The sequence below is a fragment of the Lynx canadensis genome, chromosome E2 (assembly GCF_007474595.2).
Source record: "Lynx canadensis isolate LIC74 chromosome E2, mLynCan4.pri.v2, whole genome shotgun sequence".
In the NCBI taxonomy this organism is placed as follows: Eukaryota; Metazoa; Chordata; class Mammalia; order Carnivora; family Felidae; genus Lynx; species Lynx canadensis.
Window position 1 is genome coordinate 55,683,515 of NC_044317.1, and position 21,254 is coordinate 55,704,768.

Here is a 21,254-nt window from a genome sequence, read left to right on the forward strand (position 1 = left end):
AGCGTCTGACTTTGGCTCAGGTCATGATCTCATAGTTCATGAATTTGAGTCTGCATTGGGCTCTTTGCTGTCAGCAAGGATCCCACTTTAGATCTTCTGTCCCCCCCTCTCTCTCTCTGCCCCTCCGCAGCTCATGCTCTGTCCCTCTCTCTCAAAAACAAACATTTTTAAAAATCCATTATAGGGTAGATCTCATTTTTAAGTATTCTGAAAAACAAAGAAAAAAGAAAAAATGGATAGGCAGCTCTATGAAACATGTTTCTTAAATAAGACTGATAGATGAGTAAATTCAAAAATAGACCAAAGTATATGAGATTAATAAGCAATAAGAAATTGAGGATGACATCATTAATATGTGGGGTTTGGTAGTTGATATTACTTGATATTACTATCACAAAGGTAAGAAATTGATTTACTTTTCACATCCTATAATAAGGTAAAGGTCCAATGAAATGTACAACTGCATGTTAAAAAACAAAAAGCTTATTTTCATTGCAGACTCTGCCTATTAAATGGAAATCAAAAATACACTCACTCCTTCCTGTTAGAACAGTTGGCTCAGTGTGAAGGTCATGGCAGTCAGTACATGCAGGAGGGAGGCAGCCAGATCTTAAGGTCTGGGTTTATGATTCCGCAACCTCCCCTTCCTGAAGAAATAATCATTTCATCTAGAACTCCAGTGAGAGCACAGGTTTGGGGAACTGAGAATATTGAAAAGCTTTTCTTCCTCCCAGTTGCTACTTGCCAAAAACCAATTATAAGTTCCAAATTAGCATCCCTCAGGTGTTTGGGAGAAGCTCTCTCTTTTCCACAAGCCCTGGAGGTAGACAAGTGTTCAAGAGGAGGGCAGGAAATGCTGAGGTCTGATAGATGAGGGACTGTTGAGGAAACACTTGAATTTCAATGGATTCTCTGCTCTCTTGAGAAATTCTACCCCAAATAGAGTTGTTTCTAACATTCAGGCCACTAAGGTGACCTATCATATAAGTTACAAGCATAGAAATGAAATCAAAGTATATGCAAAGGATTTTCAGAGTTACAATCAAAGAACATGCCAACAATGATTTACATCAGGGATCACTGGATTATTTGCACAACTCAGTGCCAATATATTTGGAAGTGTACATGACATGGAAATTTGTTAGGAAGATATGCTTTACCAATTTTGATCTCCCTAGTGTTAACAGGAAGTCTAAACAGAACAGTATCTACAAAAAGGGAGAAGTTTCTGAGACCCTCACAAATAAAAGCACCAGGATCAGATGATTAAATGGGCAGATTCACTAATTCCTTTAATGCTCAGATAAGACAATACTTATTTAAATTAATTTTTAAGATGTTTAAATTTATTTTGAGAGAAAAAGAGAGAGAGAGAGAGTATAATGGGGGAGGGGGGCAGAGAGAGAGGGAGAGAGAGAATCCCAAGCAGGTCCGGACTGTCAGTGCAGAGCCTGACACAGTGCTGAGTATCACCAAATGTGAGATCAGGTCCTGAGCCAAAATCCAGAGTCGGAGGTTTAACCAACTGAGCCACCCAGGGGCCCCAATACTCATTTAAATAGCATTTGATGGTTATATCTTTCCACACCTATATTTTTGCTGAGTTTTCAGTCATCAGCTCTAATTGCCTTTATTATTAAAATAAATTTTTTTTACATTTATTTATTTTTGAGAGACAGAGCACAAGTTGGGGGAGGTGCAGAGAGAGAAGGAGACACAAAATCCCAAGCAGGCTCCACGCTCTGAATCATCAGCACAGAGCCCGATGCGGGGCTTGAACTCACAAACCGTGAGATCAGGACCTGAGCCCAAGTCGGACGCTTAGCCGACTGAACCACCCAGGCGCCCCTAATTGACTTTATTATTAAGAAACATGAGTTCAAACTAATCCTTTGTTTTCCCTACCATAAATACACAATCAAATACTCCCCACGTCTAAGTCAGACATTAGAACAATAATGGTGGACAATCCTTAGTTCACAAATACAAATACATACACATTACACATAGATGCAAACACATGTGCATATGCACAACATAATACTCAGATGCACAGCCATATACCCTCAATCACACCCTCATACATTCCATAGCAAACTCACACTCATGCACATGCTCATCAAACACAAGCACACACATTTACACACTCGCCTGTACTCCCACATTCCCAGTCCCTTGTGATTACATTCAAAGGGTCTGCATGCACATGTGTATCTCGACAATGTGCTCATATGTTGGAAGAATACAGGCATCTCCTGACCTTGGATGCCAGACAATAGAGGCACTTTCCACCTCTTTTACTTCTTCCATCCCTACAACAACCCCAAAGATGATATTTACCACGTGAAATGTCTTAAACTGCTGTGAGCATTGCCACTGCAGGTCCAGGAGAATGGGGCCGAGTTGGAAGGTTGCAGGTGTGTTAGAGCAGGGTCCAAGTGAGGCCAGAGGGAGGGGGTTATAAGCAGTGTGCAGAGAGCATGGGAGCGCGGAGGAATAGATGGAAAACTCTTCAAAGGCATATGATGCCGTAGTACTTGGTAAATACAGACAGGGACAGAAAAGCAAGGGGGAAAGGCTAAAATGCACCCTGAAGTGTGGGGTCAAAGTCAGGGACATCAGTATGAGCACAGAGTTGGCTGTAGATATGCAAGTAAAATCACTATGAAAAATAATTCAGTAAGCTAATAGGATATAATATTGATATACAAAAAAAAAAAAGAAAAAAGAAAAAGGGCTCATGAAATAAATAGCTTTAAAAAAATAAAATGAAATAAACTGACCAGGAATGAACCCAACAACAATGTGTAAAGCCAATATGTAGGAAAAAAATAAAACATTCCTGAAATATATGAAAGTAGAAGTAAATGAATGTAAATTTATATAATGTTCTTGGGTAGAAAAACTCATTATAAAAAGGTCAATTCTCCTTAAGCCAATTTATAAATTTAATTGGATCCTGATATAGATACCATCAGTTAGTTTTTCAAACCAGCAGTGTTATTGCAAAAACCTTACAGAATAATGAACAAATAAGAATAGCCACAAAAACTCTAAACAAAACAAGACAAAAAAAAAAAAACACAACAAAATGCGTATGGTTATCCTCCTGAGATGTTTATTTATGAGCAGGGTATTGTATCAGTGAAGTTAAAAATTCAGAAGTATGTCAAAGTGCACAAGAAAAGTTAATAACCAGTAAAAACTAAAGTGGGGATGACATCATTAATGCTTGGTATTTGGGAAATGGGAATTCCTATCAAAATGTCCATAAATGGTCTTTTCTTTACATCCTACAGAAAAATAAAGCTCAAACAAAGGAGGAGTCTATAGGGTAAAAAATAATTAAAACATGGTTAAATTCCTCATAAGACTTGCTTCTCTCTCTCTCAACAAACTGTTTTTAAAAATCTAATTTTCAAGTATAAAGTAGTCTTCCAAAATAACTGAGAACAAAGATTTTTAAAAATTGAAATTGCAATGATATTTGGCAATTAAGGACTTAAGCAAAATGCAGGTACCATCTGGTAGGTCTCAAAGGCGTTTGGATTTATAGTTCATCTCGAGAGGTGTGGATTCGAATATCAAATTTAAAGAGAGAAAAATTGATGAACACTCATAGAGGCAGAAATGTTTGTTCCTTTAAAGCAACGTGCCAGCCCTCCGCCCCCACAGCCCAGGGCCTGGAGGGGAACGCCAGGGAACGCAGTCCAGCGAATGGGGAGAAGTGACAATTCAGTGAAAAGCTCTGATGGGGGGTTAGTACCAAATTGCACATTCGCCACAGAAGAGTTTTGCATTTCGCATTCTAGCGTCCATCACCGACACTGACCACCCCGGCTTTTTGCCTCATTAAACAAGGAGCTGTCATGTCCAGGTCTCAGTCGACCCACGAGGACCTCCGGCCCCAGGTCCCCGTGCTGCTACGCCTCCCTCGCTGGCCGCACGTCTCCACTTGTCGCTACAAATGTTTCCCTGGGCACCGTGCTCAACCTGTCAAATACCACTGCTCCCAACAGAAGCGGCCCACCCTTCCCTAACGTTGTACCCAGCCTGGCTCCAAACGACACCAGCGGGATTGGAAGGAATCCAAAAGCAGAGCTCGAAACCGCCGGGGAGAAAGGACAAACAGACTGGCAGATGCAGGGAAAGGGACGGTGCGCAAGCCAGGATCCAGTGACTCAAGCCCCGGCTCCCAACCGTCGCGTCCTCGACCCGCCTCCGCCCCGCCCCACGACGCACGCGCACGCGCGCTTTTCTAGAGACCCGGAAGCGGATCGCGCGGAGCAACGGGCACGCTCGGGTGAGTGAGTCTCCGTTTTTCTGGTTCTTACCAGCGGTCGCGCTCATCAAATCCCTCCTCCACACCCAGGTTTCGGGGTCACCTGGTAAGGTAAAATCCTGGAACCCACTCGTCCCTCTCGCCGGAAGTTCGTCCCTTTTGCTTCTCGCGTTGTGTCTATAAGACTTTCCGAGCCCTGTCGCTTGGTTCGGGTACCGAGTGTCTGCGTTCCTTTCCGGTTAAAATCGCTCAGAGGCAAGTACGGGCCCCAGGCCCACTGCCTTTGGCCGTCTATCGTATGTTGGAACTATTCTTTGATGTCTGGTAAATAACTTTATAGTATTTCATTACACAGGCGTTAAGCATGTTGATGATCTTTTAACATTCAAAATCTAGTTTAGTCAGTTAATTTAATACTCAACAGTTCTCTTCTTCTCTTGTTATCTTTTACATTACCTAGTTCTGAGCTGAAGTCTCCAACTAAGTAGATGTTCTCCTCAAGTCCCCTTTGTCTTTTCAGTACAGATGTTGATGGATGGGCTGGATTGATGTGGAACTTTGTTCCAGCAGAGCCCATCCGTTCATGATGCAGAGACTGCTCAGACCTCATCTCCACAGGTGACCCTTTTTCATGTTTTCCAGGACTAGTTGCTATTTGTAATTTAATATAGTTGTTCTGAGAAAAGGAATTAAATGCTTGGGTTTGATTACACCCATGAAAGAGAAGCTTCTCTTGTTTCAGGAATATGAAAGGTTATGATCTGGAATTAGGACAAGCCCTTTCCACTTAAACATGTCAAGGCCACTATTTCAGAATTTACTTATACCCAGTTCTGCTCACTCCACTCAGACTTAAGGATAACTTGGTAAAGTAACTCTTCCTGTGATCCCCAGGGCACCCACCTTTAACATGAGTCGATAGACCAAGAATTCTGAACATGAGCTAATAAGATCCCTGAAATGATCCCTGAAATGATTGGGTGTGTGTTTGTCTTTGGCAGTTTTCTGGGAGAGGGTGTGCAGTTATCATTAGACTTTACAATGTGACCCACTTCCAAAAATAATGAAAACCACTAAGAAAGAGGCAGGAGCATAGTCTTAGAGACAGAGGCACGCCTCTGTCAGCTTCACCCTCTTTCTGTGTATCCTAGCTAAATCTTAAAAATTTGATCATCTCATCTTTTGACATTAAACCTTCTTACAGCTTGCCATCACCAGCAGGACAAAGATCTAAACTCTCCGTATGGCTACCAGGGAGCTCTGGACCTGGGGTGGCCTTTAAGAATTGTTCTAAATTGATGGAATGGACAGGATTCTGTGTCCTGCATCAACCATTCATTGCATGTTGGTTGCCTAAGGAGGAGCCAAGAACTTGAATGAGGCACCTCCCTTTGGCTCAGTGTCAGGTAGACAGAGGACAATTCAGTTGCAGTAGAGTATGTAGGTTTCAGCAGGAGGGGAGGGCTTTCTGAAGAAATGGGTGAAAATGCACTTGGAGAACTCCATATAGGAGTTTATTATCCCAGTATCCCTCCTGTTGCAGTTGGCAGCAAAGGACGATCTTTCTCCCATAGTGAGGTTCTCCCTATATGTATATTATGGCAGAAGAAGGGGTTATGATGATTCTAAACATTAAGCAACATAACTTTTTGTCACACAGTATAACCTTACCTGAGAAAGAAGACCAGAAGAGGGAAAAAAGGAGGAATGGCTCTTTTCCAGGTAAAAGTCATATTTTTCATTGATTGTTCTTCCTAAAATGTCACATTTTGGACTTGTTAAACTTCTTTGTCTCCAAGGTATCCTGCCTACAATGTTTACTCACACCCAGGGCCTTCTCCCACTCTCCTGTCATCTCCATGCAGATTCCATCTCACTGTGACCCAGTGACATAGAACTTAATGAAAAGGCTCATTTTAGGTGGTAATCCTGTGAAGGATTTTCTACATAGGCAAGGACTGGAAAATGGGAGTAGGCTTTGTGGTGTCCTTGGAGTTGGGCAGTAAGGATTCTTCAGAGACCCCTTCTGGATCGTTTTCAGCTCATATAAACCAGGATTAAAGAGATTACATATGTTAGTAATGTATTAATGTGCACAAGTACCTGAGAAACCCTGGAAAGTAAGACTGACAGGGTAGATTTGCTTTGTCTTATTTTACAAATGCCTTTTGACATTAAAGAAGGGAGTCCTTGTGCTTCTGACTCCAAAGTATTAATTCTTTGGAATAGAGTGGGAAGTTCAATGTAGGAATAAGGAATACAGAGAGTGTTTTATTTTATTAACATAATTGGTTTTCAAGTGTAAAATCAACCTACTTGTGTAACAGTAAGTGTTCTTTAAATTAGTATTTTTTTATTTTTTATTTTTCTAATGTTTATTTTTGAGGGCGAGAGAGCAGGGGTGAGCAGAGAGAGAGAGAGGAGGACGGGGGATCTGAAGTGGGCTCTGTGCTGACAGCAGCAACCCTGATGTTGGGCTTGAACTCATGAACTGTGAGATCATGACCTGAGCCCAAGTCAGCTGCTCAACCAACTGAGCCACCCAGGCGCCACATATTATTTATAGCACATCCATCTCATACAGACCATGGTGTTCATTTAGGAAATGTTACACTGCACATTTTTTAGATAGAAATGTTTAATTTAGCCAGACATAGCTGCAGAACCTTCTGTCATCAGGGAGGCTGGTGCTAAATTTTCATTTTACTAATTGTTAAATATTATTTTTATTTTTTATTTTTTTGTATTAAATCCTTCTAGTATGTATTTTTGTGGTTCAGTTCCACAGAGTGATGCAGTTTAGAAACTAAGAAGTAAATATCCCCTTGCCTGTCATATCTTCCATCATCACGGATTGTCTTCATTGGGAACTGATGTCCTCTTTAGTGCAAATCTTCTAAAAATGCATTTATATGTTGTAATGAGATTTTAGAATATATTCTCCAGTAAATGTTTAATCATCATATTTTATTCTACAGATTGAAATATTTACATACCATATGTCTTGAAGTTGTTTTCATGTTAGGAAACATAGAGATAACTGCTTTTTTAGATCCTCATTGGAACATTCTCTAAATGAAGATACATGAGTCCTTTACAATTTCTTACTGTTTCAAAGAATGCCATGGTGGCTGCTTCTACCAGGCTGACTTCACTACAGATATCTAAGGATATCTTAAGATTGTACATGTTTACCATGATTAACCAGATTAATGATGGTCTTTCTGAGGAGCCACAGACATTCCACTTAGTAAATAAAGATTTTAAACCAACTGTCTTGAACATCTTCAGGTAAATGAAAACATAGAAGAAGTAGAACAGTGTTTCAACAAATAGAAAATGTCAATAAAGAGATAGAAATTATAGTAAAGGGATGGAATAGAAATTCTGGAGTTAAAAAAGTATAAACACCAAAATTGAGAATCCACTAGAGAGTTCATCAACAGATAGACAATAAGAATAAAGAATCCGTGAACCTAAACATAGGTTAACTGAAATTATCAAGTGTGAACAGAAGAAAGGGGACAAAAGCAGAATAAAAGGGGGAAAAAAAGAAGAAAAATGAACAGAGACTAAGAAACCACTATTAAGAATACTGATATACACGTAATAGGAATCCCAGAAGAAAAGGATAAAGAAGAAAGGACAGAAAGAAGAAAGGACAGAAAGAATATTTGAAGAAATGAGTTGAAAACTTGCCAAATTTATCAAAAACAACCTACACATCCAAAAACTCAATGAACTTCAGCTATGACAGATGCATGGAGATCCCTGGCAAGCACATAATCAGTCAACTTTTATAAGACAAAGGAGTGAATGCGGAACATAGCAAGACAGAAACAACTTCTCATGTACTGGGCTTCTCAATAAGTTTAACAGCCTATTTCTCTTCAGAAACTGTGGAGGCCAAGAAGCAGTCTCCTGTGGTATTAAAAGTTTGAAAGATTGAAAAAAAAAAAAACCTGTCAGGAATTCCTTACGAGGCTAACTATACTTCAAAATTGATAGTGATATTAAGAGACTCCTAGAGGAACAAAAGCTGAGGGAGTTCACACTTACAGACTTAGCCTACATGAAATACCAAATGGAGTTCCTCAGGCTGAAATGGATGAAACCTAGTAAAGGTAGCTACATAAGTAAATATAAAAGCCAGTATTATTATATTTTTGTTTTCTATCTCAGTTTTTCCTATGTGTCTTAAAAGACAAATGTGTAAAACAATAATAAAAATCTGTTCTTGAGTGTATAAAACATCTGTTCACATCTCTTACAAATAATTTTTGACAGTAAGAACATGAAGGGTGACTGTATAACAACAGTTGTTTGTATGCTATTAAAGCTAAATTAGTATCAACTGAAATTCAAATATTATTAGTTTAACATGTAAACTGTAATCCCCAGGATAACCACGCTGCAAATAACTTGAAAATAGAAAAATGAACATAAAGGCAATCAAAATAGTATGCACCCACATAGACACCTACAAGAGGAGGAATTATGAAAGAAAATATTAGATATACAAACAACAGATGTTAGTAATTCTTATCAGTAGTAACTTGAAATGTATACAGATTAAACTCTTCAATAAAAGATAAAGGAATTATTTTTTTTAATGTTTTAAAATGTTTGTTTATTTTTGAGACACAGACATAGCATGAATGGGGGAGGGGCAGAGAGAGAGGGAGACACAAAATCCGAAGCAGGCTCCAGGTTCTGAGCTGTCAGCACAGAACCTGATGCAGGGCTCAAACTCACAAACTGAGATCATGATCTGAACCGAAGTTAGATGTTTAACCGACTGAGTTACCCAGGCGCCCCAAGGAATTAGTTTTTAAAAATGATTCCACTCTATGTCTATAAAAGGCTCACTCTGTTTTTTAAAACTCTTTATTTAGAGAGCTTGAGTGGGGGAGAGGGAGGGAGACAGAATCTCAAGCAGGCTTCCCACTGTCAGCCAGAGTCCAATGCGGGGCTTGAACTCATGAACTGTGAGATCATGACCTGACCAAAATCCAGATCATGTGTTTAACTGACTGAGCAACCCAGGTGCCCCAAGCCTCAATTGAGATACACAAATAGGTTCAAAGTGAAGGTGGAAAAAGATTTTCCATGCAGATAGTAATGAAACTTAGTTGGGTACCTATACAAATATCAGACGAAATAGCTTTTAAGTTGTAAAACTGTTACCAAAGATATTGAAGAACATTATGTATTGAAAAAAGAGCCAATCCATCAAGAAGATAAAACAACTATAAACAATATGTACATAACAACAAAGCCCCCAGTTTTTTGAAGCAAAATGGAGGACATAGTTCTAGTATACTAGCTGGAGACCTCAGTGCTCCCTGTTAATAATGGATAGAACAACCAGACATCAATGATAGAGGACTGTGTGTAAACCAGCTAGATTCAGCAGACATATACAGAATACTGCATCCAACAAAAACTCAAAAATTAGAAGTAGAAGGGAACTTCCTCAATCTAAAAAAGGGTATTATTAAAATTCCCTAGCTAACATCATACTGGTGAACAACTGAAAACTTCCCCCTAATACCAAGAACAAAACAAGTGTGCCCATTTTGCCACCGCATATCAACACTGTACTGGAACTTCTAATCAGAGAAAATACAGAGGAAAAATAAATGTGTCAAAATTGGAAAAGAAATCACACTATATTTGTAGAAGACATGATTTCATATTTAGAAATAAAGAATCCTCAAACTACCGGTGATAATAAATTCATTGAAATACAGAATACAATATCAACACTCAAAATTCAGTTGCATTTCTGTACAGTAGCAATCAACAACTGGAAATTAAGTAAACAGTTCCATTTACATGAGCAAGGAAACAAATGGGAATAAATTTAAGAAAGTAAATGGAAGATTTATACACACTGAAAACTACAAAGTTGCTGGGGAATATTAAAGAAAACCTAAATAAATGTCAAGATATCCTGTGTTTGTGGATTGGAAGACTGTAAAATGGGAGTCCTCTCCAGAGTAATACAAAGAGTAATGCAGTCCTCAGCAAAATCCCAACAGCCTTTTTGGCCTAAATGGGATTCCTGATTCTAAAACTAATACTGAATTGGTAAGGATGCCAAATAACCAAAATAAATGTGAGAAAGAAAATATTGGAGGACCTAGAATTCTTGACATCAAACCTTAACTACAAACGTTGAGTAATCAAAAGTAATTCCAGCAGAGGCTAGAAATACAGATCACAGTGATAGAACTGAACTTCCACAAAATAAACCCATACATCTGTAACCCATTCCTTTTTTACAGTAGTGCCAAAAACAGTGGACAAGGACAGTCTCTTAAATGGTGCTGGCACAACTAGATATCCGTGTGAGAATGAAATTGAAACTGCCTTATGTGAAGAAATCAATTCAGAGTTAATCAAAAGACTGTGTGTAAGAGCTACAAGTATAAAAGTCTTAGGTGAAAACATAGGGGTAAATTTTCATGACCTGAGCGTTGGCAGTGGATTTTTATACATGATCCCAAAGCAAAAGAGAAAAAGACAAAGTAGATAAATTGGTCATCATCAGAATTAATCATGTCTGTGCACTGAAGGACATTATCACATAGGTGAGGAAATGGGAAGAAATAATTTGCTAATCACATATCTACTAAGGGTCTAGAACTTAGAATGTATGAAGAACTTATAGAAATCAACAACCAAAACACAAAAACCCAACTTATAAGTGGTCGAAGCATTTTAATAGACATTTCTCCATACAAGATACACAAATGAAACAAGCACATGAAGAGATGTTTGATGAAAGTAGTCATTAATAAAATGCAAAATCAAAACCACAGTGAGACCATTTCACACCCACTAGGATGACTATTGTAAAAGAACAACAACAACAAAATGTTGGTAAAGATGTGGAGAATGTAGACTCATGACACATTACTGTGAAAAGGGTGTAGGTGTTGTGGAAAAGACTGTGGCAGATTCTTAAAAAATTAACCATGTGACCCAGTAATTCCACTCCTAGGAAATAACCAAAAGAATTGAAAACAGGTATGCAAACACTTACTTGTACTACAAAGCTCATGGCAAGTTACTAATATTAGCCAAAGGTGATAACAACCAAATGCCCATCAGTAGTTGAGTGAATATGGTCTAGTCCTGCAGTGGAATACTCTGTATCCAGAAGAAAGGAAATGTACCACTGATACATACTATATCATGGATGAACCTCAAACATTATTCTAAGTGAAAGAAGGCAGATGCAAAAGGTCACATTTTTGATGCCATTCCATTTACATGAAAAGATCCAAAATCGGTAAATCCATAGAGACAAACCATTCATTAGTGGTTGCCATGGACTGGGGAATAGGAAGCACCTGCTTAATGGGTAAAGGATTTGGGGCTGATAAAAATGTTTTGGATCTAGACAGAGGTGATGTTTGTGAGTGCACTAAATGCCCCCGAATGGTACTTTTAAATGCTAATTTTATGTTAAGTGTAACTTGCTCAAAATTATATTGCATGGATCAAAGAGCACTCACTCCAGCCAAGTCAGTCTTTACACATCTGTGCTTCTCTTGTTTTGTGTCAAATAAGAACACTTTCCCTGTCCACTTGGTGAAATGTGTTTTCCTTTCAGGGGCGGTTGACATTCAGGGATGTGGCCATAGAATTCTCTCAGGAGGAGTGGGAGTGCCTGGACCCTGCTCAGAGGGCCTTGTACAGGGAGGTGATGTTGGAGAACTACAGGAACCTGGTCTCCCTGGGTGAAGATAATTTCTCTCCAGAAGTTGGTAATTAACTTTTTATGTCTTTGCATTTTCTATTGAGAGCCCCTGACGTGATCATAAGAGTTTCAAATCCCTATTCTTAAGAGAATGATTGCAGCTGTTTTGATTGAGAATGGAAAGGCATCATAATGTGGCAAATGGACTCTAACTTCCCTTTTCTTCAGAAATTCTGCATTCCTGCTTGTTTAGGTATTTGCAGAACATTAGTAGTCAGAAAAGCTTAAGGTAGGGAACTGGTGATGAGGAGCACTGGGTGTTATATGTAAGTGACGAATTACTAAATTCTGCTCCTGAAACCAATATTACACTATATATTAACTAAGTAGAATTTAAATAAAAAAATCTGGGAGTTGGGAGAATAGGATTTAAAACCCTTAAATTCTTAGCAAAGTCAAATTTCACTGACATCTTTAAAGATAAGGCTCAGAGACAATAAGGTTATTTAAAGTTGGGGAAAAGAAGGAAAGCTTATGGTGAATTTTCATAAATAACTGATTCTGTGGTTTTGCACTTGTGCTTTTGGTTCAGTAGTTCTTGGAAGAGAACCAGTATTCTGCATACCTAAAATAATCCTTAAGCATTCAGGCAGTCAGTTAACTTGTTTTGACCTTTTCCAAGGTCAGGCGTTTAACTTACAGCACAATCATATTCCCTTAGATGTGCAAGCACAAGCAGCATTCCCACATTGCCCGTTACTCCTTGTGTTTCACTCTTGCTTTTCTGAATCCAGGTCCTGGCCTTTCCTCAGATTTTTCATTGAGCTAAACAAACTATACTGGTATCTCCTGGTATATTAATTTTGAGCACCAAAGCACCTCAGTGTCCACATGCCCTGCCCCTCCCCACACTGTAGAAAGACCCCTATTCATAAACAGTACAGATTGCTCAGGAGAGCAGCTTGATTTGGTGTTTAATAATAATGTGTGTTTAATAATGTATGAGGATATGATGAAGGAAACAAGGTCTTTTAACAAATCCGTATATTACAATCTAAAAATTGATCTAGCAGGTTAAGTTAATAAGTAACCACATTTACAGAAAATAATATTCTCTGGAATTCTAAACAATTCTTCCTTGAGAACTAAAGACAGAATTTACATTCCATAAGGAACACACAGTAGGAAAAATGAAAGATATGTTGAAAATCACTGAATTATGAAATACCGTGTTCAGGTAAACACATTTTTATAAAGATTAAGAATTAAGGAAGATAGACATCTGTATGATTTCATGCACACTTATGTAATAGCCAGTGTATGGATGAGCTAATTATGAAGTTTCATTTCATTATCCAGTTACATGGGCAAAAAATATGTATAGTGTATAATGTGTGTTTGGAAAAATTACCTTAAAATTAGAGAAATTATTGATATGGAAACATTTATAAAAAGAAAACTTACAAACATTGTGTATTACAATATTGTTTGAATACCATACTTGAGAAACTTCCTGTGTTCAGTATAAAGTATTATTTTGGTGTGTAATTATGTAATTTAGTATAAAAGATTTATCTTCCATCTCTATTTGATAGGAATCCCTTCTGATGGATTTGCAATCAAGGAATTATCACCAACAGAGGACATTAATAAAGGCGAATTTTACCACTTAGTGATATTGGAGAGAAATGAAAGTTATGGAATCAAGGATTTTGATCTCCAGGAATCCTGTGAAAATATGCATGAGTTTGAGAGTCAGTGGGGATATGATGCAAGAAATTACAAAGAAGTGCCTTTGTCCCATAACAAAAATCTCACTTATAGAAAAGACCAGCAACTTAATCAGACCTCAGTTACTCTTCCTGAAAAGCAGACTGTTTCTGTCAGAAATAATACGTACCAGTATTTCATGGATGATGAGCCATTTATGAGGAATTTGCTAAAAATGGACAATAACAGAAGTGGTGCTGGAAACCAGTACATAAACTGCACGGAAAATAGAATTGGATTAAGTTTGCAGGCACATCGGGCTGAACTGCAGAGATTTCACAATGAGGAGAAAATGTGTGACTGTAATCCGACTGAGAAGTCTGTCAACAGTGGTTCCTCAGTCTCACCACTTCAAAGAATTCCTCCCAGTACCAAAAACATTTGGAACAAATACAGGAAGGTTTTTAAGTATCCTTTGTTACCTGCACAATACAGGAGAGCATACACTAGAGGAATTTCTTACAAATGTAATGACTGTGGGAAGGCTTTTAGCAAAAGTGCAAACCTCATGAGTCATGAGAGAATTCATTCTGGACAGAGACCTTACAAATGTAATGACTGTGGCAAAGCTTTTACGGACCGTTCAAATCTTATTCATCATAGAAAAATCCATACTGGAGAGAAACCTCACAAATGTAACGAGTGTGGCAAAGCATTTACCCAATTTGGAAACCTTGCTAGGCATCAGAAAACACACACTGGAGAGAAACCACACAAATGTAATGTGTGTGACAAAGCTTTTACTCGAAGTTCAAGCCTTATGGCACATCAGAGAATTCATACAGGAGAAAAACCTTATAAATGTAATAAATGTGATAAGGCTTTTATCAAACATTCACACCTTTGGGGTCATGAGAGAACTCATACTGGGGAGAAACCTTACAAATGTAGTGAGTGTGGCAAAGCCTTTGCTGAGCGTTCACATCTTACTCAACATAAAAAAATCCATACTGGAGAGAAACCTTACAAATGTAAGGAGTGTGGCAAAGCATTTACCCAATTTGCAAATCTTACTAGGCATCAGAAAATACACACTGGGGAGAAACCATACAAATGTAATGTGTGTGACAAGGCTTTTACCGGAAGTACAAGCCTTATGAGACATCAGAGAATTCATACAGGAGAAAAACCTTATAAATGTAATAAATGTGATAAGACTTTTAGTAAACGTTCAGACCTTTGGGGTCATGAGAGGACTCATAGTGGAGAGAAACAAATGTAACGAGTGTGGCAAAGCCTGTATGAGCATCTTGCTCAGCATAAGAAAATCCATACTGGAGGGGCGCCTGGGTGGCGCAGTCGGTTAAGCGTCCGACTTCAGCCAGGTCACGATCTCGCGGTCCGTGAGTTCGAGCCCCGCGTCGGGCTCTGGGCTGATGGCTCAGAGCCTGGAGCCTGTTTCCGATTCTGTGTCTCCCTCTCTCTCTGCCCCTCCCCCGTTCATGCTCTGCCTCTCTCTGTCCCAAAAATAAATAAATGTTGAAAAAAAAATTAAAAAAAAAAAAAAAAAAAAAGAAAATCCATACTGGAGAGAAACCTTATGAATGTAATGAGTGTGGCAAAGCTTTTACAAGGCATCAGAAAATACATGTGAAAAGAAAGAGTATAAACTATATCATGTGTGGTGGTGCTTTTATTCAAAGTTTAAGCTTTGGGTGTCATGAAAGAACTCAAAGTGGAAAGAAACCTTGCAAATAAAATAAGCAAGTGATCAAGACTTTCTCAACATCAGAGATTCCATCCTGGAGAGGAACCATATGAAACTAATGTATGTGGCAATGCTTGTAACCAGGGCTCACATCTCACCTGATATCAGAATATAAATCTCTGAAAGCACACAAATGGAATGTATGGCAAGGCTTATCCAAAGCTTATACCTTGTGGAACATAATTCTTTCTGGAGAGAAACCTTACAAATGTAATGCGTGTGACCAGACTTTTAAAAGTGTACAACTTTGGGGAGGCGGTTAAAATAGGCAAATGGGATTAAGAGGTACAGACTTCCAGTAATTAAAAAAGTGTGGTCTTGAAAGAATTCACATGAAAATCATACAAATGTGTCAAGACGTTTACCTCAGGAAACACAGAATTTATACTGGACAGAAACATTACATGTGTAATGAAGGTGATGATTGTTTAGCCAATTCTCAGTGGACTACAATACAAAAATTCACACTAGGGGGAACTAGGTCTATTTGGAGGATTAGCCAATCTTAGGTGTTAAATTCCACAGAAAATTAAAATTATTTAATGTGTTTCAATGGAATAAGTATATCTATAGAAAGACCTAATCATCTTCTGTTTAAATTTTTTTAAGATTTTATTTTCCTGTCTACACCCAACATGGAGCTCAAACTCACAACCCCAAGATGAAGTCCCATGTTGTTCCGACTGAGCCAGAAAGACATCCCTATAGCTGTTTTTTACTCAATTATTTGAGGTTTCTTGAGGCTACGTTATTATTGATGACTCATAACCTCAAGTTTGGAATCCACTGATGTTATACTCTTACTAAATACATTTCACTTGTCAACCATGGTGGTCTCAGAGAAAGCATCGGTAAGGTTAAAGGAACCTATTTCATTAGGTGGGGCTTAGTCATAGCTATATGCCCTGGAAAAATAGGATGCTAATTTTAAGATACATTATAGTATAAATCTGAGACAATGGGAAGTGGCAGGGAATAGATCTAAAACTATTATCTAATTTTCCATGTTTTCTATGGTCACGAGTATTTCTCTAGATTTGTTGATATGATTGAGAGCCTTTGTTGATTATTATAGGAAAGGATTACTCTGTCAGATCATCATGAAACAGTAGGTTGGGAAATTGAAAGAATTACAGTTTCATGTGGCAATGATAGGTTACTAGGGATGGCATTTGGATAGAGAAAATGGAGGGGGAATGATGGTCTCTCCCTCTTTTGAAAGGTAATAGTTGTATTTCATGGATGAATAAAAATTACTCTTATTTTTGGAAACTGAAGAGAAAGTTGTAGAGAACATTTTAATCAAAAGAACCAAAGTAGGCATGCATAGGTGGCTCAGTATGTTGTGTCTGACTCAATTTCAGCTCAAGGTTTTGGGATCAACCTCTACATTGGACTCTCTGCTGAGTGTAGATCCTGCTTAAGATTCTCTCTCTCAGCCCCTCTTGCCTACTCATGCTCTCTCTAAAAAAAAAAGAAAGAAAGAAAGAAAGAAAGATAAACGCAAAAGTAGTATGCTTGTGAAGGTCTCAAATTTGGCCACTGAAATTGCATTTTGATACCATTTGATTTAGGATATTCTATTTCTCATATCTAAGTAACTAAAATATGAGTATGAGCTTTTGTGTAACCGTAAGTAAATCATGTGCCTTTTATTAGCCCAGGTGCATCACACTTCACTGGGGCATTTCATAATGAACACTAATAATACATCCTTGTGCTCTCTAGGTTGAATGTCATCCACAACAATTTTTTTTTCATGTTAGATTCAAACCTACAGTTTTGGAAATACATATTCATAAGTTGAATTTGAGTTACATACTCCATAGTATATCTCATATTATTTTTGTGGCTGTAGTGAAAATACCATAGCAATGCAATCTCAAACTCTCACCCTCTAAAGTCTGCCTCCTATTCATGAATATACTCCATATGATTATATTTCTGCACGCTTTTGTGCTGAAATGAGGCCCATGTGTTGTACCATTAACATTAAATGAAAGTAGAAAAGTAGCAGGCATATGAAAAGTATTGGGAAATAGAAAAATTAAGAAGTAAGGGTAAAGATACTGTAGGAAGTCAGAAGAAGTAAGAAGATACTGTAAGAAGTAAGGATAAAGGCACAATCTATATTTTGTGCTGGAGTACTCAGGGACATAATTTGAAAAGGTAAATCTTCACGAATTTACTCTCAAGAATGAACATACACAATGGGAATCTTTTGATAACTAGAAATCTCACATATTTACCCTCTGAAACATTTTTTGCTCATTTGCACTTGTGCTTACTCCACTGGAACAGGATGTTTGGATGTAAAGAATTGATGACTCCCTACAATTAAGTGTTCACAGAATATTTATTACATAATGATGCTTTCTCGGGAGAGGAGGGTAGACTTTTCAAGTTCTGAAAATGGCTAGTGAAAGCAGGGAATGGTGGCTACTTTGTTATGATGCATACTGTGTGGGGCCAGGGTGATGGTACTCATTGACACTGTGAACTTAGAACTACTGCCAAGGGATGGGCCTCTCGGGCTTTATTATTAGCTTGCCCTGCCCAGATGAGCAGAATAGTAAGAGGTAATGACGCTTCACAGGTACCATTAGTCGGGCATCAAGAGTAGAGTCAGACTCTTCAGTATAAAACTGAATGTTTACTTCTGACTGTCTTGGTTGGGAAAGACCACAATCTTCCTCATGCTAACTACCAACTTCTTTTTCCTGATGCACACATACCGTCTACTGCACAATATGATTGTGGAAAATGGTTGTGAAATACTGTTTAGACAAATTACCAAAGATATTTTTAGGCTTGTGATGTCATGATTCTTTTTCTATTAAGTTACAGTCTAATATTAATACAGACTCAGAAGTGAGAGAATATTTCCCAACTACAAGCCTTTTATAGATCTCTCACTTTAAGGGAGAATGGAATGAATGGAATCTCAAAATCAGTCCTTCCATTTTTCTACCGAGATACTAGACAGGGAGTGCCTGGGTGGCTCAGTTGGCTAAGCATCCAACTCCTGATTTTTGTCTCAGGACATGATCTCATGGTTTGTGGGATGGAGTCCCAGGTCTTACTCCACACTGAGCATGGAAAAATGAACAAACTTTAAACAACTTTTTTTTTTTAATTTTTTTTTCAACGTTTATTTATTTTTGGGACAGAGAGAGACAGAGCATGAACGGGGGAGGGGCAGAGAGAGAGGGAGACACAGAATCGGAAACAGGCTCCAGGCTCTGAGCCATCAGCCCAGAGCCTGACGCGGGGCTCGAACTCCCGGACCGCGAGATCGTGACCTGGCTGAAGTCGGACGCTTAACCGACTGCGCCACCCAGGCGCCCCTAAACAACTTTTTAAAAAGGTACTAGAATCAGAATATCTGTAATGAAACTTGGCAAATTAGTTTTACATTCAGGTAAATAAAATCAACTTAAATTCAAAGGAAATCTATAAGAAAACACTGAGGACTAATAACTTTTGACTTATTTGGAACACAATATCATACTGGTCATGGGTTGCATGCAATATTATACTCTCCGGATAAAGAACAAAGTCTGCTGATAAAATCTCTCTCATCCCACAGTTATCCTTGACTACCTTGTTATTTAATATTAATAACAGGTATATTTAAATTTGGTCTGTGAAATGTTTACCATCTTTTGCTTTTACCTTCTGTTATTTAGGTGTGACTATGTAGTTTGAAAAGTCCCCAGTATCTTTAATTAATTATTTAATTAATTTATTTGAGAGAGAGTACATGCAAGTGGGGGACTGGGGCAGAGGGATCTTAAGCAGGCTCCATGCTCACTGCAGAGCTGACACAGGTCTCAATCCCACAACCCTGGGATGTTGCCCTGAATCAAAATCAAGAGTCTGACGATTGACTGAACCACCTCACTGCCCCTCTAATATCCTTATCAAAATTACATTATTAAAATGTGTAGCTAATTGGGAAAAACCTCCTGGGATTATTTCCATGTAAATGAGACAAAACCTAATAAAAAAAAAGGCCTTTGCCCCTCACCATTCATCCTTCTTGGTCATACAGCGGCCATCCTGCTGTAGGGAGAGAGAGTGCTGAGTGCTAAGGGAGGTGGAACAGGCAGAGAACTGCCCAGGAGACCCGTCCCATCCCAACCTGCATCTCTGGGCTTCCTGTTACGTGAGAATGATAAACCACCTAGTTGTTTCAGCCACTGATTTCCAGGAGGACTGTCACAAATAAGAACTGTCCTACCTGACCAATGAGATTAATATTTGTATTGAGAGTAGAATGGAGCATTTGAGAGGGAATCTTGAATTTAACATTTTGTAGCTGCTACCAAAAGGCTGAGGGGGAGGAGCCAAGATGGCAGAACAGCATGGAAGTTTTTTGTGTGTCTCACTTCCATGAAATACAGCCAGACCAACACTAAACCATCCTGCACACCTAGAAAACTGATCTGACGATTAACACAACAGTGTACAACCTGAACCTCAGAATTCAGCAGGTATGCAGTGTGGAGAGGTGAACTTGGGGAGAGAGAAGCTGCGGAGGGCAGGGGGCCGCTTTTGCATGTGGAGAGGATGGAGACAGGAGGGGAGAATACTGGAAAAGCACCACTCCCCAAAAGCAGAGTGAGAGAAAGTGGACAATTGGAAACAGCCACAGGAACTGAAGTAAAAAGGGAGAAAGGAGAAGGGAGAGGGTTTAAATTCCATTAAGACTGTAAACAGGCAGAGCGCAGAGTCTGCAACTCCGCAGCACGATACCTAGTGGTGCCCTGGTGGGAAGGGTGAATCTCCAGGAGCAGAGTGGGGTCTGGGAGGAGTTCGGGCCACATGAAGAGAAGTGGTTCCACTGATGGGAGGACATTTGGTAGAGGCTGTGAGGCCACCTGGGCCCACCAGACCCCAGACAATGGCCGCATTCACTGATGCTGGGCAAGGTCATTAAGGGTGAAGCCTGGTGCCAGATGTGTGCTGTGATTTTCCATTATCCCTGAAATGCTGCTGCTACAGTCTCGCGACCTTTTTCTGGGGCGGGCTGGCACCTGGCTGCAGTCTCTTGGCATCGGCAGCAGCATGGTCCTGTGAATGTTTCTGGGTGTGGCCAGCACCTGGCCATTGCTCAGTGAGACCCTCCACAAAGGGGCGGAACAGGTCAAAGCCACAGTCCCTCAGAAGTGGGAGGCTGGGGAAGGCAGCCACATCTGAGACAAAACTCAGGAGGGAGGTGCTGCCTGGGGCTTGGTCATGGACAGTGTGGAAGCAGGCAGTGGACAGAAGCCAAAGACAAAGGACAGGTGCGTGATTGCTGACTGGGGAGAACAGAGTTCCGATACTAGAGACTGGATAGCTGTGTGATGCCATTTTCACCGCTCCTGCGCATGAGCATATGCACCTACAAGCACCACAACCATCCACCTCAGTAGGCTAGCAGCGCCATCTAGAGGAGAAGGTAGCTGTTACTCTAAGCCCCGCCAAACTGGGCCAACCTCACTTCAAGAACACAAGTCTCACCACCTGCTTAGTTTATGGACTATAAAGCGCTTCATAGTTTGACTTCTAGGGGAAAACAAAGTAATTTCAGTCATATTCCAGTCTGTAGCTGGTCCAACTATTAATTTTCTCTCTTTTTTTTTCTCTTTTTCGTTTCTTTTCTTTTTCTTGAATACAGAAAGAGAAAAAATTCATTTTTATTTTGCATTTTTATTAAAAATATTTTTCCTTAATTTTTTCTATGTTTTTTACTTTTCTGTAAATTTTTAAAAGTTCTATTTGACTTCCATCATTTC

The 21,254-nt window shown here is 39.1% G+C and overlaps 1 protein-coding gene across 1 annotated transcript; it reads left to right on the top strand.

The window, feature by feature from the left end:
* Positions 1–4,230: 4,230 nt before the first annotated feature.
* Positions 4,231–15,047, top strand: LOC115503243 (zinc finger protein 677-like). Its single transcript, XM_030299355.1, has 4 exons — positions 4,231–4,303; positions 5,943–6,004; positions 11,907–12,060; positions 13,589–15,047. The coding sequence occupies exons 2-4, from the start codon at positions 5,990–5,992 to the stop codon at positions 14,983–14,985; spliced, it is 1,566 nt and encodes a 521-aa protein (XP_030155215.1). The 5' UTR covers positions 4,231–4,303; positions 5,943–5,989; the 3' UTR covers positions 14,986–15,047.
* Positions 15,048–21,254: the final 6,207 nt, after the last annotated feature.